Genomic DNA, 26,486 nt, shown 5'->3' on the forward strand with positions numbered 1-26,486 from the left:
GCTATATGTTGCAACGGCATTATGATATATCTTGGCATCAGCAATGGTTTAGAAAGGCTTAGATAGTGTGGTGTCAGTGTCTGCAGTCTTGGCAGGAGTCAGGTCGCAGCCTGCCGTGGGATGTGAGCTGGGTAAGTACTGCATTAGGAGTAGACCCAAGCAGTAACTAATGTAAGACGAGGGTTTTTTTCAAGAAACTGGGAAATGGGTCTGATTTGAGGAATACTGATGAGAGTCTCAGCTTTAAGGAGTGAGATAAAATAGGACCTAGACCAAACTGCAGTCAAACAGAAACCGCCTGGCCTCCACTCCATTGTTTCTCCGTGGGCAGAAACCCAAATAACCCACAGGCTCCGGCTGGATACCCTCCGCGTCGCTACCCGCAGCGACCACGGCCGGTGCCGCAGAGTGCCCCGGCCGAGGCGGAGGACAGCCCGCGGTCAGTCAGGACTCCGGTCAGGCCGCCGTGTCTACCAAGCCAGGGACAGCTGCAGCAAACCCCATCAGCCCTGCCTCACGCAGGGGAGCGGCGCCTCCGCCCCGGTTACCTCAGGGGTGGCTCTCCCCACCCCGCCAGGAGGTGAGGACCCGCCGTTTCCCCGCCCGGCGGGTTATCTCCTCAGCGCGGGCAGGTGGGGCCGTTCCGCCGCCTCCCCCGCCCGGCCCGCCTCGCTCGAACGGGGGAGCGCGGACACCCGGCCCGGAGCGGTATCACCGCTTCCCGCCTCAGCAGCTGCCCCTCACCGGGAGCTGCCGCGAGCAACAGGTCTGTGCCCCCTCTTCCCTCCCTCCCTCTGTGCGTGTGTGTGTGAGTGAGCGAGCGAGCGTGTGAGTGTGTCAGGCGAACAAAGGGGCTGAGAGCGGCCCCGCGCCCCTTCCACACAGCGGCCGCCCGGCCCCCTTCGCCAGCCCGGCCCCTGCGCTTCAGCCATTTGCGTCGCCTGGCATCGCACCGCCGCTCTCCCCCGCCCTCCCTGCTTCTCCTTCCCGGCTTCCCCCCGCCGGCTCCCGCTCCGGTGGGCAAGGCGGCGGAGCCGCTGTGCTGCCGGCAGCGAGGCGGGGCGGAGGGAGCTTCACCAGAGCCATTCGCGGTTCGCCGGCCGTCGCCGAAAGGTAAGTCCCTATGGCAGACCTGTCTGGAGGAGAGCAGAGAGGCAACGCGGCGGCGGGCCGGGAGGCGGGGGGGGGTGGGTGGGTGTGTGGGTGTGTGTGTGGGTGTGTGTGTGGGTGTGTGTGTGTGTGTGTGTGTGTGTCGGGCACCTCTCGGGGCCCCGGGACGTTCCCGACCCCCCCTCCCTGTCCGTCGCCGCGGAGCCTCCGGGGAGGATTGGTGCCGATATCTGCCGATAACTGAGGTAAAAACCGCGACACGGAGGCACGGTAGCCGTGGGGGATGTGTGTGGGGGGTTGTAGCACCGTCAGGTTTAATCGTGCTTTTCCCTCAGTCCCTCTTAATCCACCTCCCCTGGGCAGGAGGGAGGCCGGGCATGTCCCCATATCCCTTCTCCATATGTCGCAGAGGAGCCAAACCTGATGCCTGCGGGTTTTTGTTTTTTGTTTTTTTTTTTTTTTTCTTATCCTGCTGACCTATTAAAAATCTAAATGACTCTTTACACTAACGTTTAGGGATGTGTAACAGCAGCAAATTGCTTCCCACTATAAATTCTTAATGGCTTCCCTATCCTACTAAAAGCACACGAGTGGTGCAAGCCCTGGGTGTGCGATTTTGCAGGGTCGGAGGTGGCGATGCCTGAAGAAAAGTCCTACTGAATTTCATTTGTCCGAAGGTGGTAGGCTTTTATGTCTGGTCCTTTAAAGCTAGAAAAAGCCGGCTCCCAAACTTACACGTAGTGCAGAAAATGATAGTATTAAATCCTATAGCCAACTTCTTTTGCCCATCAAGGAAAAAACCAAAAAACCTCTAGAAATAATATTTTGTAAAGCAAGCAATCTATTGAACAATAGAAAACTAGAACAAAAAGCTAGAAAAAAGTAGGGCAATAAAAAATAGACTAGCAATAAAATAGAACAATCCTTTTATATGATCTGAGAAGCTAAAGAGCTTCTCTGTTTTTCAGAGACTTAACCGTCTGTCTCCCAAAAAAGAGTTAAATGGAATGTTTATGGAAAATAATAATTAAATTGTCACTAGTATTGACCAAGCAATGTTTGCCCCTCAGTTTAACTCTCTAGCCCATCCTGCCTGTTCTGCAGTCTCTTCTTCTCAGGGCCTATCACAGAGCATTTATTCACTCTTTAATTAGGACATCCAGTGCATGCCAGTGGGATTCTCCGGTCATCCAGTGCTAATGGCACCGTCTGGTGAGAACCTGCCAAAGAGCCAAGCACTGGTCCCTTGTCTGCTCCAGCTCTCCCCCAACTCTGCAGGGACTCACTCCTGGCAGTAGTGGCACTGAAGTCAGTGGTGACGCTCTCAGAAGCTGGAGTTTGCAGGACTGCACCGTGACAATATCAAAAGACTGAAATCCTTAATACCTTCCTTTCTTCTACAAATGCTTTCCTTGCATCACTTTTCAGTGTAACAAATAGTCCAAATAGGTGGACAGATTTGAAATGTCAATAAATATTAGAGCACCATTATTTGGCAGGAACATTCAATGAAAGCCAGTAACTGGCTTTACTATAGTAAAGCAGGATTATAGTATTTAGGGCTGGCCTAGGTTACCGTAGAGACAGTGATGTGGTTAGATGACTGGATCCAGATCCTTACTGGGGGTTTCGGCATCCTGTAGTATCCTGTTGCAAGAGGATATTAGGGGCAGCTGGCTGCTGAAGAAGGGTATAATAAAACATGAAAGGAAATCCTGCAATTTCTTTTAAAGTAGAATTAAAACACTTTTCTCTCTTTTTTCTTTTTTTTCTTTTTTCTTTTTTTTTTCTTTCCTTCTTTATGTCTTGTAAGATCCTGTATGGATTTTGCAGGGATTTTGCTGATTATCTCTACTGAGATTCTGCAGCATTGCAGTTAGGAGGCCGTTTCTTTCCTGTGAACAGAAGCTGAGAAGTCATTTTATACCTCTTCACATCCTTGGAAATACCCATTCAAAAATGAGCTCATGTTTGATCTCATTAGCCTTCTTGGGACATGACATTTTTATGTCTGCTGGTTTAGTTTTCAATGGAATTGTCATCATCTGTTCTTTCTGCTTCATTTTTGGTCTCAGTGTTGTTTTGTCAGAGAGCAGGCGTGATTAGTTCCTTTCATTGAAGAAGAATTACTTTATAGCAGTTCAGGATTTGACAGCCAGTTTAACCTGATCTGTGACTGAGCTGTCACTGAGTGGGCAGGGACCCTGCTCCTTCCCTAGCCTGGGCCGCACGCTCCTGCTCCTGCCTGCTTCCTTGTGCCAGTACTCCCAACCATGTGATAGTATAGTGAATGGATAGAGATTTTGCCTTCCTTCTGCAGTTAATTAAGCAAACACTCAGTTTACATATGTAGATATTGGCATTAAGAGTGGGGCTAGTCCTGTGACCAGAGCATTTAAATCTGCGTGTAATTCTGCAGGATCGGGACCATTCATGCTGTGTTTTCCTTAGACAGTGTTGACAATTCTGTAGCCTTTTTTCTGTCCTCATCCTAAAATGCTCCTTGGATGCTATCTGGCACTTTTGGCTTTGAAAGAATTACAAGACTGAGTCAGTATTGTATATGGGTGATTGAGTGTTAATGCAAAAAAGAGTTGGCTAGGTCCTTTGTTCTGCACTGCACATTTGGTACTTGCCAGTTTCTTATACCTCATCAGTGAGGATGGCAGGAATTCACGATCGTTTAAGTCAGTTTATTTAATGCAAAATAAGCTGAAAAAAAAATCCAGTAGTTCTACAGATTTTGCACTGTGTGTCAGAGGGAGAAGAAAGATGTGTCACATAAATGCTTTTCAGGTGCGATGTTTCATGAGCTGCCATTGCTATGCCTCTGGCTAAAACAGATGGGTTGACAGCCTTTTTTAATTCTCTCGGAAACACGCCAGAAACCACAACCTTTCCATACGAATCCACATAAGTTGGACAAGCAGCTTCCATGCTGTTGTCTGTCACAACATGATTTGCATTAATTGTATTGAAGTTATTTTACACGTACGCATTCACAGATTAGTACAAGCTGTTTGTTGCTTTTCTGGACACTGATTCCTCCAGGAGTATTTAGGGAGCAGAGAAAGCTTTGCATGTGGATTTCTAACTGCTGGGAAGACTCTTGGACTTCTGAATCATTTCAGACTATCAACCTGTCAGGGATCTGCAATCATTTTTATGTTTTTTTTTTTTTTTTTCTTGGAAGCAGTTCTGCTTTCCTCTCTCCCTCTCTTGTAAGTAGATTGGAAGAACAGGCCCTAAGCTCTGGAGATAAACTATTATTTCTGCAACCCATATTTTAAAGTGCTAGATGGTAAGAACCAAAAGCCAACCCTTTGCTACAGGAATGGCATGCGAACAACAAATGTTCTGATTCCGTCAGTCAAAGACAAATCTCTTCATGGGAGAGCTCTCCTCTTATCCTGTAGCTTTCTTTTATCTCTCCTTTACTGCAACTCCCCGCCTTGCCTCAGTTCAAAAAAAGCTACTGTGCACATTTGTATATACAGTGTAGGAAATCCAGATGCCCGTGAAGTTAATGGGAGTTTTCCCTTGACTACAGTGGGGATGAGATTTAAAGTGATGTCAGGCGCTGGCTTTATCAAAAGGCTCTGTGAAACTTAGGTGGAAGTTTCTAGCTGCAGGCTACTAGCACAAGCCTCGTTCTCTCCAAAGCCATGGAACTGGGCAGTACACAGACAACATATTTCTTGTTTAATAACAACTGATAATAGAGTCCTGAAGGAGTTTGGTTTTCACAGCGGATGCAGAAACAGAAAAGTAAATGTCATTTGAGTGTATTGCTTTGTGAGGTTTTGAGTTAGTCAGTGCCATGTGTTCCAAGAAGTTTTACACTGTGATGTAGCAAAAGGAGGACAAAGACTGCTCATGTGCATTCATACGATAAAATTCACTGGTGCTGCTTCTTGGTCAGGATGAGGTCTGTACCACTCATTCTCTGTGATGGAATACCAGAAGGCCTTTATGATAGGCAACAGAGTTGCAAGGATCTATTAGATTGTTAGCCCAATGCCCAGACAGTATCCCTGCCAAGACATTTTGCAGCCTTATGGGGAAATAAGTACTTCTTTTCAACCCCAAAATCAGGCAACTTTTCGGAGTACAGTGGCTGAAAAGCCTCAATATCTGCTTTGAGGAGATGTTGTTGATCTGTATCTCAAATCTCTCCCAAGTCAGAAGCAACCAAACTTTATACTTATGAGTGTGAAACATCAAAATTTCTAAATGGTCAAGAACCATAAACCAGGACCCCTGAAGCTGTGCTTCTTCTCACGCCTTCCCAAATCATAACCATAAAACCAAACACCTCTCTGCCTCACATCCTGATTTGAAGGTCATAGTTCTTACTCCAGGTCCTGACTCTGTTCAGCTCTGCTCAGATTGCTACCTAATAAATGCAAGAATAGCACGCTGTCACACATGATGCAAATTTAACTGCATGCATTAACAAGCCTTTATCCTGTAGCACTTGAAAAGGATGGGTTTGAATCATAGGTTTGTCAGCCCTACTACAATCTTTACTTCTCCTCTGTGTCAGGAAGCCCAAAATCAGATGGGACAGTCCTGAGGTAGCTGTGATCATCATCACCCTTCATGATTGTGCTGCCAGTCTGCATGTCTCTTCAGAAAGAGCATGGATCATTTTGGGAAAACAGAATGCTGCCAAATCAGCAGATATAAAAGTGCAGAAGACAAAAAAGATGAAGTCCAAAGTGAAAAGCAGCATGCATATTTCGTCAAGGTATCCAGGATGATCCATTTGACACTTGATTTTCCATCAAGGTCATTGGCCAAAACAGAGAGATCATATAGATGTAAGACGGATTATTTGAGCAGAACAGTGCTTTGACCTAATTCAGCCAGAAGTTATTGGCTTGGTACAGGAGTAAAATTCTTTGGCCTGTTCTTGCAGGGATAAGAGTAGATAACCAGGCAGTCTTTTCCATCCCTTAAATTCAGGCATCTTAACTGTTACCTATATGTCGTGTTAAATGGAAAACAAAATTATTATGAGAGAGATTGAATTGCTTGCAGTAAATTATAGATGTAAAAGTTAAGTATAGTCAGAGAAATCAGTGCAGCCAGAAAGCCTTTGCCTGAACACCCAGACTCAGCATCTGAAATTCACATTATAGTAAAAAATGTTATGCATCCAATGCAGAAAGTGTCAGGCTATGGAAATAAGAGTATTTTAATAGAAACCTATTTTATTTCTGTCTGAGAATGGCCAGCAACTAATGTAAACACATGGCATTACACTCAATTTTCTCTTCTTCCCCTGTTCAGTTCCAATGACCACATGGAGTAGCCTCATATTTTGTTAAGCCCTCAGTTACATAGTTGCTGCTAAAAACATTCCTTTTGCTTGGTCAAATCTGTGTGTCATGGTTTAACCGCAGCTGGCAACAAAGCACCACACAGCCGCTTGCTTGCTTTGCCCCCTGCACCAGTGGATGGGGGAGAGAATTGAAAAGAAAAAAAGTGAGAAATCTAGTAGCTTGAGATAAAGACAGTTTAACAGGACAGAAAAGGAAAATAATATAATAATAATAATAGAAAATACAAAACACAAAACGAGTGTTGCACGGCACAATTGCTCACCACCCAGAACTGATGCTCAGCTAGTTCCTGAGCTGCACTGCCTCCTGGCCAACTCCCCAGTTATATGCTGAGCATGATGTCATATAGTATGGAATATTCCTTTGGCCAGTTTGGGTCAGCTGTCCTGGCTGTGCCCCCTCCCAGCTTCTTGAGTGTCCCTCACCTTCTCATTGGCAGGCCAGTATGAGAAGCTGTAAAGTCCTTGACTGCTTGGTAACAACTAAAAACATCAGCATGTTATCAACATTATTCTCATCCTAAATCCAAAACGCAGCACTATACCAGCTGGTAGGAAGAAAATTAACTCTATCCCTGCCAAAACCAGCATACTGTGCTGACAGCCTACAAGTATTTCTGATAGTAAAGTCTTGCCACAAAAGTACTATGACTCTAGCATGTGTTTCTGCTTTGAGATCAGCAAAAGCATTTTTCAATCCTAGCACAAGCCAGGGTGGGTTGGATCTCCAGGCAGTATAACTGAGCCTTGCCCTACCAAAGGCGATGGGAAGAAGTATGGAAAGTTCCCTTTTATCAGGGAACAGAACCCAGGATTCTCCTTTCTCTCTCTCAGTAGCATTTTTTTATTGTTTCTGTGAAAAGTAATACAGCTTTAGTCTGAAGGAGAGTAACTCTCATAGTCTTGATGGTTTGGGCACTCAGTTGATGTTTGGGGTTTTTAAACTTTTCAGACAAAGGAAGGAGCAGCAGCAAGTTTCCCATGGGCTTGGTTAGAGCTCTAACCATTGTAGAGAAAGGCAAAGAAGCAACAAGAGTCAGTACTGCTATCTTTTAAAATAATTTAGGTTTATTTTGGAGAGGATTCTAGGCTAAGGCACCCAAAGCAAGAACTACACCTGATCACACAAGTTAAGCACTTCATCACCATAGTCTTTGGTATTTTTCTACTGACTAGCCATTGGTAGCTCTCATATGCTGGTTTTTGAGGAGCCCAATCAGCTGGCATCTAACTGTACCCACACGATGCGTACAGAACCTGTCCATATGTTCCATATGTTCCAGATTCCATTCCAGGAGCTGGTTACAGGTAGCTCAGCAGTACTGTGCAGCTCAGACACACAACATCCATTTCTGCACTTGCAGGAGACCTGGGAGGTGCATCCCACCCACAGGTCAATTCTGTGTAGGAATATGGCCTCAGGCCTGCCCCATGTCTCTCCACCTTGGCCTGGTTTCCATGAAATAATAAATAAAAGAAGTCAGACTCCCATGAGTCACCTAATAATTCACAGTTACAGGCCCAACAGCAAACTCTACGAGCAGCACTTCTGCCATGGCAGAGAGAAGTCTGTGCAAACTAATTCTTTTCCTCCTTTCAGATTAGGGCTGTCATGCTGGAGTTTGTTTTTTTGCTATCTGATCTGGCTGTCTTAGGTCTTAGATCTCTGTTGCATTGCCATCTGCCAGATAAAACTGCCCTCAAAGTCAGCCTTTGCCATGTTTAGCATTGCGGCATGTATCTCCATCTTTGAATCCAGTCCAAAGTCTGTGTAGAGATAATGTCTGCAGAAACCTGGAATTATTTTGTAAATCTAGCTAGATGTAGTGTAAATTTTAGCTACAGCTAGAATGACTCTAAAGCTTAAGTTTGAAAAAGTATCTGGGCAAAGAAACTATATGATCTCCAAAAATGAGAAGGATGCCATTCACCATCTATCTGAAGGACCTCTGCCTTTCTAAGTATCGCTTACTTAATTCATCAAGAAATCAGTGAACCTGTTTAGTCTTTAAAAGTGGTTTGTTTGGTTTTTTTCTCTTAAGTACCTGATTTAGATTTTGTCTGGAAAAATAAGTGTTTTCATTATTCCCTCCTCTAGAAGTTTTCCTTTCACTTTCTTTTCCTAGGCATAAGTCTCAGAAGAATGGGACTTTGTTGGCTTTCCTTTGAAGTCTATTGTTACTTCTCAAATTCTGTCTTTCTCAAGCACAGTGGTGACATACTTTGGCAGATTTCTGTTGCTTTGAGCTCTTTAATCTGTGTGCCCTTTCCATAATGTTATTAAAAGCAAAATCCAGTTTTATCTTAAGCAAGGAATTTCATTTCCTGCAAATACATTGGCCTATCTTCTGTATTAAATGCAATACGTAGCAGGTGTGTTGCAAGAATGCAGTACATTCATGAGGATCAAATGGTCTTCTGGAACGCAAAACCAAGCCTGATTCTTATTTCCAAAATCTATCTGAAGAAATCTGCTGGTTTGTTTGTCTTGGCTTCTCAGTGGATATTCTCCTCCTCCTTTATTAGTACCAACATTGCCAAAGTCCTCTCAGAGACTTTGAACATGTTTGCAATTATTTATTTGTTGACAACACAGTTTAATGCTGAAAAGCATTTCTGCAATCAACATTACAGCAGTTAACCGCACTAACACTCAAACACGGCTTTTAATCATCACAAGCTGATGCTTGGCTTGATGTCAGTACTCCTGGTGTATGGCAATTTCCAGAATTTAAGGTCAGAAAGGATCACTAGATCGACTAGTCTGCTCCTGTCAAATTTCATTACCCCTGGATTCCCAAGTGCCTTCCAGCAGGGCGCACACTTCTGATCTCCTTCATCATATCAAAATAAGGGCCTTCCCATGTCAGATCAAATGTCCACCTAGTCCAGCATCCTGCCTCCCACATGGACCATAATCCAGTAATGAAAGAAGCATGTAGCAAGGTAAAAATGTGTATTTCCCTAAGGGATACTACTTTATCTTTCAATATTAATACTCTGACTGTTTTCCAGCTCAGGATCCTCCTAAGCTGGATGCAGTTTTAGTGTTTAGTATGTATTTGGTTATCTTCAATAGATTTCTCTTCACTGAGCCCATTTTTCACTCTCCCCATCGATTCATGTAAACTTTAAATATCCACAGTATGCTGTGGCAGTCTTTTTTTTTTTCTTTTTTTCCTTTTCCCCTCAGTAGTGTAAATATTTTGCTTTGTGTACCGTTCCACCCCTTGGTTTGGTTAGGGCCTAAGAAGGCCATCAGTATGCAGAATTTTCGTGTGCCTACACTTGTGCAGTCATCACGTCACAAAACAAACATACCAAGACCTGAAGAAGTGTCAGCACTGCATTTCTCAGGCTGACTAAGGCTTGCTCTACCTGTTCTCCAAGCTACTAGCACAAGCCACCTTCTCTCCAAAGTCATGGAAGTGTGGCTGTGAGCTGGTGCCTAAGCTAGGTATCACCTTTTTGCTTGGGAGTTGACTCGAGACTGGCGTACACTGTGTAGAGACAGAGTAAGCTCATGTCTGGCTGCAGAGTGCTGTTACAAGTCTCTCACTGAAGTGTTTTTCTATAGCTTTTAAATAATTCGGTACTTTGCTCTGTCCTCCCAGATTTTTAAATACTACTTCCAAAATAGTAGTTTTTACATGTCTCCATCCACCATGTTCCATTGCAAACCTACTAATGCTATAGATGAAAGATAACCTTTTCCCTACTGTTACTCCTTATTTCCCAGTATACCCATTCAAGGACTGTATTCATCCTTTCAGCTGTAGTGTTATGCTGGTATGTTATCTACAGCTGTTCATCTAATGTAGTGTTAGCTGTGTCCAGATATGATGAAAGTAACAAAACTTCAGTTTATCAGACATGACCACATGCTCTCACTTTATATCTAGAATTGTAATTACGAGGCCATGTCTAGAACTAGCAACAATTCTCCATAAAAAGTTTTGTTACATGCAGTGTGGTATTGCTATGCCATTATCTACTGATCTGTAGTGCATTACTGATAAAGACATCACATCAGTCCTGGAGTTTTCCCCAAAGGTATTGTAATCACTCAAAATCTTGTTTCTGACTGTTCTTTTTTTGTTAGGCTTACTTTCTTCTAGGAGATACTGGAGAGGACTTGCACTTAACCTTTGCTAGATTTTGCTTTTGTGGGAGTGTTATTTCCTTTATGTTGTGAGAACTCCTGAGAGACACTGCTCCTCCCTAACTACTTCTGAAGACTCTAAACTGGAAGGAACTCAAAAAGATAGTTTCCTTTTTAGAGAATGTTTGTCTCTATGGATATCACTGCTAGGAAATCTTTTCTCTGGTGCTGATGACTGTTTAGAACTTGTATATTTTTAGTTTAGGTTTGCTAGCTGTAATATCGATCTCATCAGGCTTTTGATAATATTTTTATTATGACTTACTTCCTCTCTGTCTTCCTCCCTGCGCAGACACACACAGCCTTTTCTTCCTCTGAGTGCCTCTGATGAGGAACTGCTGCCCACATGTTTCTTGTGTGGTCTGTAATCATAAGCTGCATTTCTTAAATGTTTATTTTTCTTTACGGTTGTATGAAAATTTTGCAGTTATGAGATAAAACCAGTCATACCTCCATTACATGTTGTGAGAAAATTACAGCACCTTGAGAGGTCACAAGGAAGTTGCATAGGCAACTTGAGCGTGGATGCAGTATTACAAAGGACGTACATCCAGTAGGCAGGGCAAGACACTAGGATTGTATTGTAACCCCAATTTTGAGCACTCCTAATTTTAAAAAAGAGAAGGGAAAATTTATTCTTCCTGCAATTTTTCTTGAGGTAAGTCATTGAAAGACAAGTTTTTTTTTCTTACAAGCAGGAGGTTAATTAAGCGGTTAAGATCTAGAGTTTAAATCATAGAACGATAGAATGGTTTGGGTTGGAAGGGACCTCAAAGACCATCTAGTTCCAACCCCTTGCCATGGGCAGGGACACCCTCCACTAGACCAGGTTGCCCAAAGCCCCATCCAACCTGGCCTTGAACACTTCCAGGGAGGGGGCATCCACAGGTTCTCTGGGCAACCTGTTCCAGTGCCTCACCACCCTCACAGTGAAGAATTTCTTCCTAATATCTAAACTAAATCTTCTGTCTTTCAGTTTAAAGCCATTAACCCTTGTCTTATCACTACATGCCCTTGTAAAAAGTCCCTGTAAAAAAGTCCCCTTATAAAAAATCTGTAATAGAATGCAAGATTTAAAATGCAGCAAGCTCTTTCAGAGAAATGGCATCTCTATGCTCCAGATGTTTTCCTCAGCTATGAAGAGTCCATTTCCCCCCAGTTTTCACAGATCTGCTTATTGAGCAGGAGTGTAAGAGACTGTTTTAATAAATATGCAAACCTCTCTGTGCTTGACTGCCCTCCAGAAGATTTTGCCTTCTCCTGGGCTGAGCTGAATGTCTTCACTCTGCATGATAGTACTGGCCAGTTCTACTTCTAACAGTCATCTTTCAGTTTAAAAAATAAATACAAGGGATGTTTTCTCTCTTTTGATGATCTTGCTTCTTTGGACTCCTTAATCATCTCAATCAGATGACGCCCCTATCCCGAGGGAATTCTCTGCTGGGGTAAAATTTGGCAGTACAAGTTTTTACAATAGCATTTCCTGGACTAAGGTGGAGCAGAACAGTGTTCTGTCAGTTCTGAACTGGTGTAGTGTCTCTTGGGGAGGACAGCCTGCTTATGTAAATTAGAGTTGCTTATGATAGGGAAATCACTGCTTTTATTTACTCTGGGACTGAGTCAGAGCCGTTTCCATTTGCGAACTGCAGAGCAGTAACCCAATTCCTCCCACATGCGTGTATTCCCCAGAGAAAGTGAGTCTTGCTAGAGGACAGGGTTTGGGTCAAAGGTTATTGGCATTGCACAAAAAAGATAGAGAACAATGAAAAACAAGCATTTAATTGGATTTTATCAGAAGAACTGCCAAATGAATACAGTGCCAGGAAACTTTACCTGCAGCTCTTCATTACAGTTCCTCTGTCAGAAAAAGCTACGCCACCTTATCTGTGCTGTTACTTGAGCAATGTCTCGCAGCATCTGAGGTTGGGGGCACACATCCAGGATATTGTAAGGGTGTCATTGCCAAGTCTGTAAATACAGTTCATGTTTGTTGGCAGTTCCTCTGTCCATTAACATTACATCATCCCTAGACCAAACCCATGATAATGAATACAGTTTCAGTCCAAGTAATTCAGCTTCTGACTTAAAGGTCCCCAGTATAAAAGGTGACACCAGTCCACAGATGCCACATACTCTAAACAGCTTGCTTCCTTTTCCAGTACCTATCCTGTTTTTGAGTTTTGAAAAGTGCTAAAACCAAGTTTGTTTTAAGCCAAATGAGATCAATAGGAGCTCAGATCCTTTTGAATCAGCACAGCTATTAAGTATCTACTGTGATTCTGTAATTTTGATTGTTCTGTGTCACCAGAACAGCAATACAATTCTTTGATCACTGCAGACAAGAATGAAGGAGTTCAGTATTGTATTTCCATCAGCCGCTTTCAGCTTCATTCTGTTTTATACTATTTCCATGACCTTTTAACTCGGATAAGTCGTGTTGCTCCATAATGGGAAGGTTCCACAACTTCTCTGAACTGCTGTTTTCAGTTAGACGAAGGTGCTGAGATTGCTGGAGCAGACATTGCTCTGTCATTGACAAAGTCCTCCAAACCCTCTTTTAGCTTTTCTAAGTCTTCAGCTTCCCTGTAGAGTTCCTTGTTGCCTAAATTGCATGTGAGACTTTGATTTAAGTCCTCCTCATGCTCAGCATGAATTTCAACATATCCTTGGTAGTTCGCTATAAATATACAAGAAAACAGTTTTCCTCAGAATTCTGCTGCTTGCCATTAGCAAGCTGTACCATAAGTCCTTCTTCTTCCTTGTGATTCCTCAAGAGGATGTTAACACGGGTGTTTGCTAGGATTATGGTGTGTGGGAGCGTCTTTCTCATTAACATTTCAGTTTCAAATTAAACTTCTAAGCCAAGCAGATATCTGAATATGGGAAAAGGTATGATTACTATGCTTGAGGAGGATCTCACCCTTTTTATTTTCATTACCTGAGAAAGTTGAAAAGATCACTTTTTCTAGATGCTGTTGTTAACAACTTTGAATATTCTAATTGGTGATTTTCCTTTGAGACATGATGCAGGAAATACGTTTCTCCGTATTACTGTTACTGTTTTTGACTTCTCACATTTAGTCACCCACACTTTTTATTTCTGGTAGCATTCTCTTTCATTCTTCCTTTATATTTTCACTTGCAAAATCAAGCAGTAGACTGAGAGCTTGAAACTATCTGAAGATATTAATTCCTTCTTGTAGAGGGGGAACATAAGTAGAAGTGCTCTCAGCAGTGAGGTGTGTCTGTGTCCAGGAAAGATCGTAATATTGAGAGCAATGGGGGAAAGTATATTAGCACCCTTCGAATGTTCATGAGTGAGGAGGTGAAGCGATCCAGAACTGTAGCAAGATAAGGGTTGAATATCGGGGCACTCAGCCCAAGAAAAATCAGAGGAGCTACAAAATGTTTCAATTACTTATGTTATAAATTATATTATACTGGTAGCAATTTTCTTAATATAACAGTACATCAGAGCTTGACATTCTAGGTGTTTTTCTAACCATCTTCATTTGACCTTTGTCATTTCGCCAGCGTCAGTTACAGTATCTGCTCTCGAACAAAGCTGATCATCAGGGCTCTGAAAGGCCTGGAGCAGAAAGTAGATTAATCTCAATGTCTACAGCATAATAAACCAGAATAAAAAATGGTTACATAGTGAATTCAGTATTGTGAAGACTTACTGAAAAACAAAATTACATCAACAGGGATGCTGCCCATTTTAAGTTATTAATGAATCAATACATATTCCACAGAAACACCGCGTGTACACACCGATCACTGCATTTCTCCTCGTTTAGTTAAAGCTGCAGAAAAATGAAGTCAGCAAAGCCTAACCTACTGAGTTTAGGTCTGGACCTCAGGAAATTTGCCACTGAGGCTATTAAAACTTCATAAAATGTCATAGAATGTTCCTAAATGTCAGATTTTTAAACACCCAGATGAGAAACACAAAGTTTGTGAAATTCTAGTAAGGAGTTTTCAAATGCTGTTGAAACATTGTTATGGTCTCAAAGACCCAACTATCCAGAAATCAAACCTCAGTATTGATTTATTGTCTAACTGAATGTGATCAAATGTAGTAGAAAGTCCTTCACAGGGCAAATGCACAAAATAAAAACCCATAAAAGAAGACTGATACTATCATTTAAGTGAAGTTTGCTTGTGCTTCTAGGTTTCATGTCTGTGTCAGGAGTTTCCAGACAATGTCACCTACCAATTATGCTTTCATTAAAAAAGCATAAAAATGTTAGATTTTCCTAATATTAATTTAGTAGGGTAAATAAATCATCTCTGCTGAGAGGAAGTCACAAGGCTATTTTACATAGAAATGAGTATTCCTTGAGGACTGTGAAAAACCTGCCAATGGGGATTTTAATGGAAATTACTAACCTCCTTAAAAATGGAATCAGAGCTGTGGATACTTATTAAATGAAATTAAGTACTTTTAGACAATTTTCATGCATCATTCATCAAAACTTACACCGAGCCTGGGAAATTCATAAACAAACATGAGGCAAACAGCACTTTGTTAAATTCTAAAAACTACATTTGTGAAATGAAGATACAACTGGGTGGTGATTGTGCTGACAGGGACTAACCTACTTACAGCCGTGCCCTGTAGCCTGCCATTTTCCCAGAAGAAACTTCATGTTCTAATTATCTGTTGTGATTTTTGCTCGATTCTACTTATTATTAGCAGAAGCCATAAATCTTTCAGACATTAACGAGTCCCTATGAAGTTTGATTTACATCTCCCTAATGCATCACAGCTATGCTGTTACATACATGTCAGATGGCTTTTGTGGTGACAACAAAAAAAATCCTTTGATGTGTTTTGTAAACAATTAGAATTAATTAGCATACTTCTGGTCACTTTAAGATACTATAGATACTCTATTAAAGGAAACATAACTCTAATAGTCCCAAACTTCTGAGTGAACTGAGAATGTATTGATTTTAAACTTGATCTTTTTACACTTTCTTTTAAACAGGAGGAATGCATATGAGGAGCAGTGATACGACAAAACCCTTGCGAAGGTCACATAAAGGAAAACTTGGCTAGTGGGGAATCTCCTTCCAGAATAGATTGCAACCACTGCCTTCCACTGAAGTAGTTGCACAAGGTGAATAAATGATGATAGTACTCCCAAGTGTCTGCCTTTAAAGGACGTTTTTCCTCATTGCCTGGCACAGGGTAGGGACTGGTTGTCACGCAAGGACGCTGTTCCTGCAAACTGCTTAAAATTTTTGTGTAGTAACAGGAAAACCAGAATTGTTTTTCGGGCTGTTGAGGTGCTCATCGGGGCCATTCCCATGCCAGAAAGAGGTTCAGGTTTTCGGGGACCAGGTCTGACAGGGGCGGGGGGGTAAGTTAGTGCAGTTAGCCCCGGGACTGCGGACAGCGGGAGGCGGCAGAGCTGCGGGATGGATCTTCCAGAGAAAGGAGAAGCGCGGGTTTAGCCCCGGAAACCAGAGACAACCCCGCCTGAGAACGGCGGCTCTGAATATTAAGCAGCAGAAGGGCGCGGGGGGGGGAAGCCGGCAAGGGGGAGCGGGGCCCGGCCGCGGGAAGCTGAGCGCTCTCCGCTCTCCTCCGCAGGTGATGGCCGTTCCGCTGCGGCCCAGAGCCCTCCGCACGGGCGCGGCGCGGCGGCAGCGAAGCTAGCGCGGCTCCATGGAGGGCAGCAGCGCAGCGGAGGAGGAGGACAGCGGGGCCGGGCACGGCGCCCCGCCGCCGCCGCCCCCGCCCACCCCGGCCGCCCCCTGCGGCTTCAGCTCCTCCCTCTGCTTCAGCGCCACCGCTGCCGAGCCGCAGACGCCCGCCGGCAGCGGCCGGGTGGTGGAGAGCCAGTGGGAGATCAACAACGCTGTCTGCCAGCCGGACGAGGAGGAAGAGGAGGCGGTGGGGACGCGGGACCGGCCGGCAGAGGAGCCCGATCTGGTGATTGAGGTGTCGGGGCATCGCATCCGGGCGCACAAGTCAGTACTGGCGGCCAAGAGTGACTACTTTCGTGCCCGCGCCTCACGGGACGTCCTGCGGGTGAAGGGGGTGAGCTACGGGGCACTGCGGCTCCTCATTGACTACGTGTACACGGCCCGCATGGGCGAGGTGCGGCACGACAACCTGGCCGAGGTGGTGAGCGGCGCCCGCGTCCTCCAGATGCCTTGTGCCTTGCACTGTGCTGCTGAGGCCATGCGTGCCCAGCTCCGCCTTGACAACTGCTACCAGCTCCTCTGCCTGGCCAAGAAGCAGCGGCTGGCAGAGCTGCGGGAGGCCGCCTACCGCTTCATGAGCGACCACTACCTGGAGGTGCTGCGGGAGCCTGGCGTCTACGGCCGCCTCAGTGGCACAGAGCGGGACCTCATCCTGCAACGACGCATGGAGGCTGGCCGGCCCTGCTTGCTGGTGGCTGAGGTCAGTGATGCCTTTGAGCGGCCCGGTGGTGGCAGCCGGCCACAGAGCCGTGAGAGCAGCCGGCCACAGAGCCCCTCCTCTGTGGTGTCGCTGGAGGAGAGCGGCTCCCTCATCCACTGCTACCAGGAGGCCAGTGGCGAGTGGAGGGTGCTGACACGCCTGCCCGAGGAGGCCAATGCCAAGGGCTGTGCCATGTGTGTCCTCCACAACTACCTCTTCCTGGCAGGGGGCATCGCGGCGGGGCCGACAGGTGGCGAGCCCCGGGCCCGCCTCTCTGACAAGGTCTTCTGCTATAACCCCCTCACTGACACCTGGAGCCAGGTGCGGCCGCTGGCTCAGCCCCGCTCGCAGCTCAAGCTGCTGGCCCTGGACGGTTATCTCTATGCTGTGGGGGGTGAGTGCCTCTTCACCGTGGAGAGGTATGACCCACGAGCCGACCGCTGGAGCCCTGTGGCACCCTTGCCCAAGGGTGCCTTTGCTGTGGCTCATGAGGCCACCACCTGCAACGGGGAGATCTATGTGTCGGGGGGCTCGCTCTTCTACCGCCTGCTCAAGTATGACCCCAAGCGCGACGAGTGGCAGGAGTGTCCTTACAACAGCAGCCGCCGGCGCTCTGCCGACATGGTGGCCTTCAAGAGCTTCATCTACCGCTTCGACGTGAGCAGTGGCCGCGGTGGGGAGCAGGGCCCAGGCGGCGGGACTGGCGGTGGTGTCGAAGTTTTCCGGTACAACACGGTGGCCAAGCGCTGGAGCCAGTGCGCCAGCCTGCGGCCCAGTGGCGGCCCCATCCAGCCCTTCCGCTGTGCCCCCTTGGGCAACACCATCTACTGCGTCAACCGGACCGGCACGCTCCGCTTCAGCCTAGCCCAGGACGGTGAGGTGGAAGCGGATGGCGGGCTCAAGGGTACCTTCGACAGGGAACTTCTTAAAGCTCCCTTGGATGCCAAGGGTGTCCTCCTACCCTTCGTGCTCACCCTGCCCGATAGGCTGGACAAAGTGGGGGACCAGGAGGGTTCCCTCCCACTGTGAGGTGGCCAGCCTGGCTCTGGCTTCTCAAGCAGGGAGCTGGGTTGCAGCTGTGGGGGACCCAAACAGTCCTCCCTACAGAGGGGACCTTCTCTGGCGTGTCTGCAGAGAGAAGGGGCTTCCCCTTTCCTCCTCTCTGCTTTCAAGATGTTGAGCTGGAGCCACTTGGTTGTAACTCGGTTGTAACTCTTCTCGTGCTTGCTGTGCTTTGTGTGAAAAGCCAAGCACATGAAAGGAAAAGCTGCTATAAAGGGTAATCTCTGGATTATGTTTGTGCCAATTTCCAATCTGAGAAAAACTTATTTACACCTGGATTTCTAAAAAAAATTCCTTACAACAGTGTTGTAATGGGACATTAATGTTAGCGTTGGTTGTGTGTTCACACGTAGTTGCAGTCTGGGCTGGAGCCGTTTCTGCCATTTGTTTTCTTTCCAGGATGATACAGCGGGATAAACACTGCTGGCACCGTAGCTTAGCTGCGTTTGTTTTTATGTTAAACCAACTGTTTCCTGTGTTAGAAAAGTATAGGAAGGTTGTCTCCATCATAACCTTTCATTTCTGGTGCAGTAGATGGTTTAGGGAAGACATGGCACTGTGTGGTCCCAGGAATTTCAACCACAAATGATTTAACAGATACCAGACTTAAAGTTTTCAGTAACACAAATGTGTGCCACGTGTTTGTATTTGGAATAAAAAAAAAAAAGAAGAAAAAGGCAAGTTACCTTTTTAAAATGTGGCATATTATAGCAGGTATGAAATGTTGGTATGTTCTTTATTTGAAAAAGTCAATGATTTCTGCATAAAAAGACATTGTTTTATTACTTTTTATATCAGAGATTTTAAATTTAAACAAAAATGAACCGAAGCTGTTCAGACTGCAACCGATTGACATGACCATGTATGCCACTAGAGTTGGGGGAAATATTTTGTACTTCAGCTGCTCTTTAATTAACTGCAGGTCAAGGAAAATTAACCTAAACCAAATGTAAATTCTTTCAAACTGACTGCAGACAGCTTAAATGTTTCACTGTATGTTCAGTATCCTGTGGCAAGAGGCTTTTCTAACTTTGTGCAAGACCATCAAAAGAGGACACGGAAAATGGGAACGCACTACACGTTGATTATATTGTGCACTAGCATGATGTTATTTCCCTATCTTTTGATTGAGAGACTGCTTTATTTATTTCAATCTAATGATTGCTGTAATCAATAAGTCCTTGTTAGTTGCAGTACGTGCTGATGGCATACGTTGTCATTGGGATTCTGAACCGCCTGAGCGTGCTGTTTGTGGAGCAGCGTCCTAGCGAGACGAAACCATACAAAGCTTCTTCCTGCCTGTGGAAAGTTGGAGCATACTTTTTGTCATGTTACTCAGAACTGGAAAAGTATAAACTGTCTACACAGACAGACTTTATTGAAAAGGGCACATGCATTTATTTTATAGATTTTATATAAAAAAATCAGTAGGCAAGGCAAAAGTTTTAGCTTTATGGTAAATCACTGAGAAATCCTTTCTGAAAAACAGAACCAGTGTTTTTGCTATTGGTAATTCAGCCTGGAACTGGCATGGACTGTGGAAGGGAATTGTTTATACGCAAAGCTCTAGAATAGTTTCATATTTTAGAAAGACATAGGGACCTTACATCAAAAAAGCAGATCTTTTTATTTTTTATTAAGATGTTTCTGTTAAGCAGGACATTAGCATTCTTATATGTTATTGCTAGTTCCAAAGGAAGGCAGCAGGTTCTGTCCTAAGAGACACCATCTTCACAAAAGAGAGCAGTGAAGTTTATAGATCATGTTTGGGGGATTTTTGTGTTTTTTTTTTTTTTTTTTTTACCTTTTTTCCTTCTGTCTTGCACAGGGTTTTAATACAGCTGATCTGGTTAGCCATCCTGTAGAAAACAGTGGTCCAGTCATAAAAGTTCTTAGCCAAGCGAGCCTATTCCCTAGTGACCTAATTAAAGCATCACCCAGGTAGGAGCTGTAGGCCTGCAGAGTGCGATGCTTATCATGGCCTCAGTATGGGTGGGTGCAGTGGAATTAAATACCACAGTTGGCATATTTGTTAGTGATTCACAAGAAATTGATTTTTGTTTTTTTTCCACTGAATGGTGGACTTAATTCTCAGACAAGAATCCTTGGACATGTTGACTCTAAATTAAATTACAGCATTGTAGCTTGAGCAGGAAAGAGAAATGATGTGTTTGCCTTCAGTATCATTTTTATGTTAACTGTAGGAAGCATATCAAGCTGTGTAGTGAAATACTAACGTGTGTACTTAAACTAAAGACATAAGTGCTAGGCCAGATTTTGAATTAGAGTCACCAGGAACACACAAGGAAATGTCTGTTTTATCTTACAATACAATACAATTTCATAGGTCAAAATATTACGTAGTATAGCTCTTATACTACAGCATAGTGAGGAATCAAGCCAGCTTTTGCATTCCTATTAATTAAACATTAATTAAGCATTTTCATTCCTGCTAATGCATAAAAATGCTTCTAAATGAGTTTTGGGAATTCTCCATTATTTAAGCTGTGAAAATATGCCACAGACTTTCGGGAAAGAATGAAACAGATCCTTTCTTCCGATATTTGTTGCTGTACACCATGAAGAAAATATATTTGGACATAATCATTGTACAAACCTGCAGTGGTTTGTATTTTTGCTAGCTTCCTATTGTTAGAAAGGGTTGAATCACGTACTTACCCGCTTTCACTGTTCACACAGTGTAAGTGAGGGCAGCGTCTGGTCTTCGTTAGTAGCTGTCTGTCAAACCTGTTTCCTTTGTACACTCTTTGCATAATCACAGCCTGGTGATTGACAACAGAGGCATGTTTCTAGCCAGATTTCCTACTCTGTGGCCTCTGTTTCCTCCCCGGTGAGCCTGAGGCAGGTTTGCTGAGAGTTGTTTTTTTCCCCCCGGTTATATCTTCAGCGTATCCAAAAAAAACCCACCAAACTTGGGTACTAAAACCAGAATTTAGGTAGACTTAAGGCACTGAAGACCAAAATTGTCATCCCAGAACTCTCCCGTTTAACTTAAACTGAACAACCACTGTCCCTTTAATGTGCGGCGGTGCTGAGCAGTTCCCCTCCACCTCTGCGCAGTTACACACCTACCTGCTGCCTAAACTCCTTTGAAACTAGATGATGCGATACCCAGAAGCCACTGGTGTAATATGGTTTTATGGTACAAACTAAAGGCCAGGCCACCCTTAAATTGTGTTTGCATATGTTTTGCTTTTAAAACAAAGCTATTTATCTATTAGCCTGAAGGCTACTGTATTTGCATGGGAACATGGAGGTATGTGTTCATTTTCTTAGCCTGCAAGGATTCAATCCGCATCTCCCACAGCCTGATTGGCAATGGATTGAAGGACCTCTTGGAGCTAATCCCTGATTTCTAAATATTTGTGCATTTTGTATTATACATTAATTGGCTAAAAATCTCAGAAATGATCCAGGTAGGTAAATTCAAACCGTCAGCCTCACTGAGTAATCTGAGACTAGCTGGACAGACATAGTCCTCTCCGCTGTCTTTCTTCATGAATCTCACAGTCCCCTTCTCCCACTTTTAAAAGGATGTGCAGGAGATACTTTTTTCTGTTTCCTGCTCCCTAGACTACTCCTGTTTTCAAGGTCATCTGCTAGAGGATGTAGGCTTGAATTCCCTTAAGCTGAGCAAGGACTGAACTCGAGCTTCCCACTTCATGTGTGTGTGTTCTCAAATTTAGATGACTATTTAGAAGACTATCGTGACAACCTCCTGCGGCTCTTTTTCAGGGATGAACCTCATGCAGATCCTCCAAGAACACACAAAGGCACCTGCACCTTGAGTTCTGGGTAGCTTCCAGGCTCCAGCCCCTGGTTGGGTAATTCAGGACACATTTAGTACATGTTGGTGCAATTGGGCAAGTTTTCTCCTGTGGAAAGATTTGTTTTCTCCTGTGGAAAGCTTTTCCAGACAGGCTCTGTATTTTGGGTTGCCAGTCTGAGGTGAGGGACTCCGTGCACTGGGAGGCCCAGCAGGTAATTTGGATTCTTCTCAGGGGCGATGCCTTGGTAAAGAGGCGTTGCAGTGCCTGACATGGAAATGCCGAAAGCCTTCGTTGCATCTCAAACAGAATCCCTGCTTCAATAAAGAAACGAGCCTTCTTAGCAAATGCTAATAACAGATGGAACTTTGCTATTTCCATCTATTAACTGGTTCTGTAAAAAGAAATCTTAATTGCAGCAAAGGCATTTGTAGAAAGTCTGTTTACACTTGGAAACTAAGTCAAAAGAATAATTGGCGAAAGAATAACCCTATTTGATCAAAACAGGCACTGTTAAGCAACATGGGAAGGATGCTAATCATACCCTATTAATGAATAAAATTGTGTGGTAGCTGATGTAAATTCTGTCCACAAAAAAATTTCTTTGTAAATAAGTACCTGGTAAAATTTAAAGTGATAAAAGAATAAATTATTCACATGAAAGCTGTAACTCTCCTGTGCTGTTTGATTGGCTCTCAGAGTGTTGTATCCTGATTATCGCTATTCATGAGTGGCCTATTGCTTTTCCTGCTTTACGGCATCCGCTCCATTGACTGCTCCATAGACGTGTTACCCTTCGTTGTCACAGAGCTTAACAGTGGTAGGGGGGTGATTTGCTTTGTGTCCGGACTGACGTGTAGTGCTTTCTACTTGAATGAACCCAGAAGATTTACACAGAATTGTATCATTGGGCTTATTTTTGAGTGGAACTGCTCCTGGGAAACTTAAGATGGGGAAATGGTACTGTTGAGCAGTTGTAGTAACAAGCATTTAATGAATTTCTTTTTTTGTCTGCCATTATTCTGCGTACCAGACTCGCATTGGATTTAACAGAACATCTCTGCGCAGCTATTACCAGTATGAGCCCGAGTACTATTGTAGCAAAGTATGTTTTTATTTAAATATATTTACTGCCTCAACTCTTACTCTCAGATAATTTAATGCAAGTTTTTAATAGTTACACACATTTAGTAGATTACTGGAACTATTCTGACTTTACATTACTGCTACTAAAAGCAGAGATTGACACACAAGCTCAGTAAAATTGTGCACTCAGAATATATTATCACACACTTTTCATTTGTTTCGGCCTCCTGAATGCTGAGCTGCTGGAATGAACCCATTAGTATTAGGAATCAGCAGACTATTTCAGAGGCTCTCTAACTTCCGTTAATTACGCAACAGGAAGAAATGGGAGGATGGCGCAGAGGGATAGGAGGGAAGAGAAGAATTAGGAGTCAAAATACCTACTATATATCCAGTTGAAACAAACAAGTAGCGGGGAGGGGAAACCAGAGTTGGTACATGAGACAGAGATAACTACAGGACCAATTTTTTTCAAATATGTCTTAAACAGCCCAAGTTTTTACCAATTATGTTGTTAGTCCTATCATTTTGCCCCTGCAATACAGCTCAAACAACCACAGTGTTTAATAAGCTACTTTTTGCAGGAGTCTTGTGCTTTGCTTTTAAGTCTTAGCGGATAAACCTTGGACAAATTTGTGAAGTCATGAAATAACAATGTCGATGCTGCCACTTACAACAGATTAATGCAAATGCTTTAGACACTGTTCACAATTCAGGTGAATTATATGTGTAACTGATGTATTAACAGTTTCATTTTTGAAGTATATATAGGTAAAGCTTTTTATGTACTCCAACTTATGCTGTAATGAAATAAATACATACAAAAAGCTTATGTTCCCCCTTAGGGATTTCTGGGTAATTGGTGTTTTTATTTTGTCATCCATCCAATCAGTAAACAGTATCATATTTGTTCTTATAAAGCAAAGACAAAATTATATGGATTATCACAAAGGTAAAATGTTTAGGAAATGGCTAAACAAGAGGGAATATTTTCGATTCACAGTGCCCTGGGTATTGGGAACATGAAATGTTCTGCAATGAAAGCACTTGCCTGAGTGCAGATTAGCATAAGCTCCAGTTCAGTTAATTTGTATTTCCTTTTTTTTTTTTTTCCTTGCCAGTATGTTAAAGTACATTATTTATTTATAAAAGTTACATGCAGGTTTTCCCAGGATACTCTCCTGTCTTAAGTCACACGTCAGATTTTTGGCTGGAGTAGATTTACAGCAGTGGAAGTAAAAGCAGAATCAAACACAACTTGAATTTTGTACTTGGTCTCCTACTTTTTTTCTTATCAAATAGTTTGCTTGAAATTAAGTCATATAACCTGTTTGAAAACTCCAAGATTTATAGAGACACTGGGGGGGGATCGGACTTGGTGTCATTGACATTATTTCCTTAGCTCCCCCAACATGCAAGCTTTACCTATTTCAGCTTTCTTACATATTCTTCAGAATGGCCAAATTCTGCTGCTGGTTAAACCAGGATAAGTCTGGAATAACTCAACCAAACCTCTTGGATTGCCAGAAAACTTATTCCATTCAGCCCCAGAATTTTCAGTCTGTTGTAATTTGCTGGAGACCTTCATTGGAAAAGAGAAAAGCTCCGAGAGAATAAGACTCAGGCAATCGCTAGCTTGAATGTGTATTTTTTTTTTAACTTCACTAGAACACAAATCCCTTAACTCTGTCATTTTTCTCTGTGCTGTGAACTAGACATTGGGAAGCTTAGTACCAACAAAATTTTGTCTCGGGTACGTACTCCTGCTTGGTTCATTGAACAATTTGCACCTACATCTCTCAGGATGCTTATGCCCCAGGCTCAAGCTTCAGGTGTATCCACAGTCTGGTAAGTGGTGTGGCTGGGTCTAATAACTTGTCTCATGTCACAGGATTGATTTTCCAGTTCTGAAACACTGAGACCACCAGTTGTAGCACAAAGGATTTGGGTCTCAAGGTCCTCTTGATTTGGGTACAGAGGATCCCCTGTTATCATTTGTTCCCAGGTACAATGCATGTTTTTAGCATCACGTGTGTCCATGTATTGGATTTCAAAAATCACAGAAGATTTCTTATGAAAACATCCGGAGGCAGATGGCGTTGACTTGTATTTCCCTGAAGGCAGAGAAGTCTTGCTGGGAAGACAAATCTGCTTCGGTTCCTCAACTGCACGAGCAGGGAAGTCACGTATACCCAGGAACTCCCATGTCATACCAAGTAATTATCAAGTGTACAAAACAACAGTGTTGTCAAACACGAGTTCACAGCCTGTGGACAGATGTACCCATTGTGGGCGGGGACAAAGGCAACTCAAATTAGTAACTACTAATACTGGGAGCATGCCTAGAAGCAAACCCCATTCCTGTTTCAGGATTGTGTTCTCTAGGCACCTGTAAACAGAAGAGAAAGCATCCATAGAGTAAAAACACCTATGTGGCTAAAAGTAGGTCAGGGGAGCAATAGGCATTTATTACTCAGACGTGGCAGCACCTGCGGGCTGCTTCTTGGAATGAGCGTGAAGAGCATCTGCATCTCATAAATACCACTGGGAGCAACTCCTAGTGAGCCAGCTTGGGTGGCCTGACACAGCAGTGACACCTGCTTGGCAGGTCACTGGCAGTGAGCAATGACAGAAAGGAGCCGAAGGAATCCTCTGAATGACAGCTGTCCTGATGTGACGTCCCTGGGAAGGAGAGAAGAAACAGTATGTGCCTGGCGGTCTGACGCCATGCCTTCATTGCTGTGTGCTCTCAGGGTGCTGGCAGTGCCAGTTCTCCATCGATTCCCCAGTGAGCAGCTTACGTGTGGGGAGTTTTGAAGGTGATGTCTTTTTCTCTGCCCCCCCCCTTTTTCCTCTTTTTGTTCTATTTTTCTTTTTTCCTTTCTATTTTTCTACTTGCTCTTTTTTCTCATGTTGTCCTCTCTTTTTCCCCCCTCTATTTTCCTTCTCTTTCCTTTTTTTTGTTTGTTTTGTTCTTTGCAGGTTGTGTGTATTTCTTTCTCTGCTTGAACATTCCAGTAGGTCATACAGGGGGTCTGTAAATTTGGATAAGTGACCTATTGGAAACCAATGAAACTCCTCTCCTTTTCCTTTCCTCAGCAGGCAGACTTTACTTCCCTAGCCTGCTATTTTTTTCCCTTAATAAATCCCTAAGTTTCTAGATGAAGCGGGGAAGACTTAATCCATCTGCTTCTTGGCAGAATGGTACAGTAAACCACGAGCTGTTTGCTTCCTAAGGCAATAAAGACGTGAGCAATTAAATTAGCTGTAATGCAGACTTAAGCCAAGAGTTCTGCACCTTTCGTTGAGCTTACCTGTGCCTTTAGTCACTCCAGACTGTGGCTACAGGAAAAAGTAACTGCAGGATTAAAGTCCTGACCAGGTAGGAGGTCTCTGAGGAAGGAAGCAAGAGCACAAACTGCTGCAGAATTAAGTTAATTCCTACACCATTTATAAACCATTATCTCGGTGGTCAGGCCCTCACTTATTGACAGCTTGTTAGTGCATTACAGA

General features: G+C 43.8%; 1 protein-coding gene across 5 annotated transcripts; it reads left to right on the plus strand.

Moving 5' to 3' along the window:
- Positions 1 to 13: 13 nt before the first annotated feature.
- KBTBD11 (kelch repeat and BTB domain containing 11) lies at positions 14 to 23,807 on the plus strand. Of its 5 annotated transcripts, none has more exons than XM_054821990.1 (3): positions 14 to 131; positions 15,614 to 15,745; positions 16,222 to 23,807. In XM_054821990.1, exon 3 carries the CDS (start codon positions 16,297 to 16,299, stop codon positions 18,064 to 18,066), a length of 1,770 nt encoding a protein of 589 aa, XP_054677965.1. In that variant the 5' UTR covers positions 14 to 131; positions 15,614 to 15,745; positions 16,222 to 16,296; the 3' UTR covers positions 18,067 to 23,807. The 5 variants fall into 5 exon arrangements, with proteins under 5 accessions (XP_054677965.1, XP_054677964.1, XP_054677963.1 ...); XM_054821989.1 differs by lacking the exon at positions 14 to 131 and adding an exon at positions 282 to 580; XM_054821988.1 differs by lacking the exon at positions 14 to 131 and adding an exon at positions 576 to 766.
- The last annotated feature ends 2,679 nt before the right edge of the window (positions 23,808 to 26,486 follow it).

This window comes from Grus americana, chromosome 3 (assembly GCF_028858705.1).
Source record: "Grus americana isolate bGruAme1 chromosome 3, bGruAme1.mat, whole genome shotgun sequence".
Lineage (NCBI taxonomy): Eukaryota > Metazoa > Chordata > Aves > Gruiformes > Gruidae > Grus > Grus americana.

What these genes read in the sequence shown, in the direction of transcription:
- KBTBD11 (XM_054821990.1), top strand. Translation starts at nt 16,297, where the DNA reads ATGGAGGGCAGCAGCGCAGCGGAGGAGGAGGACAGCGGGGCCGGGCAC.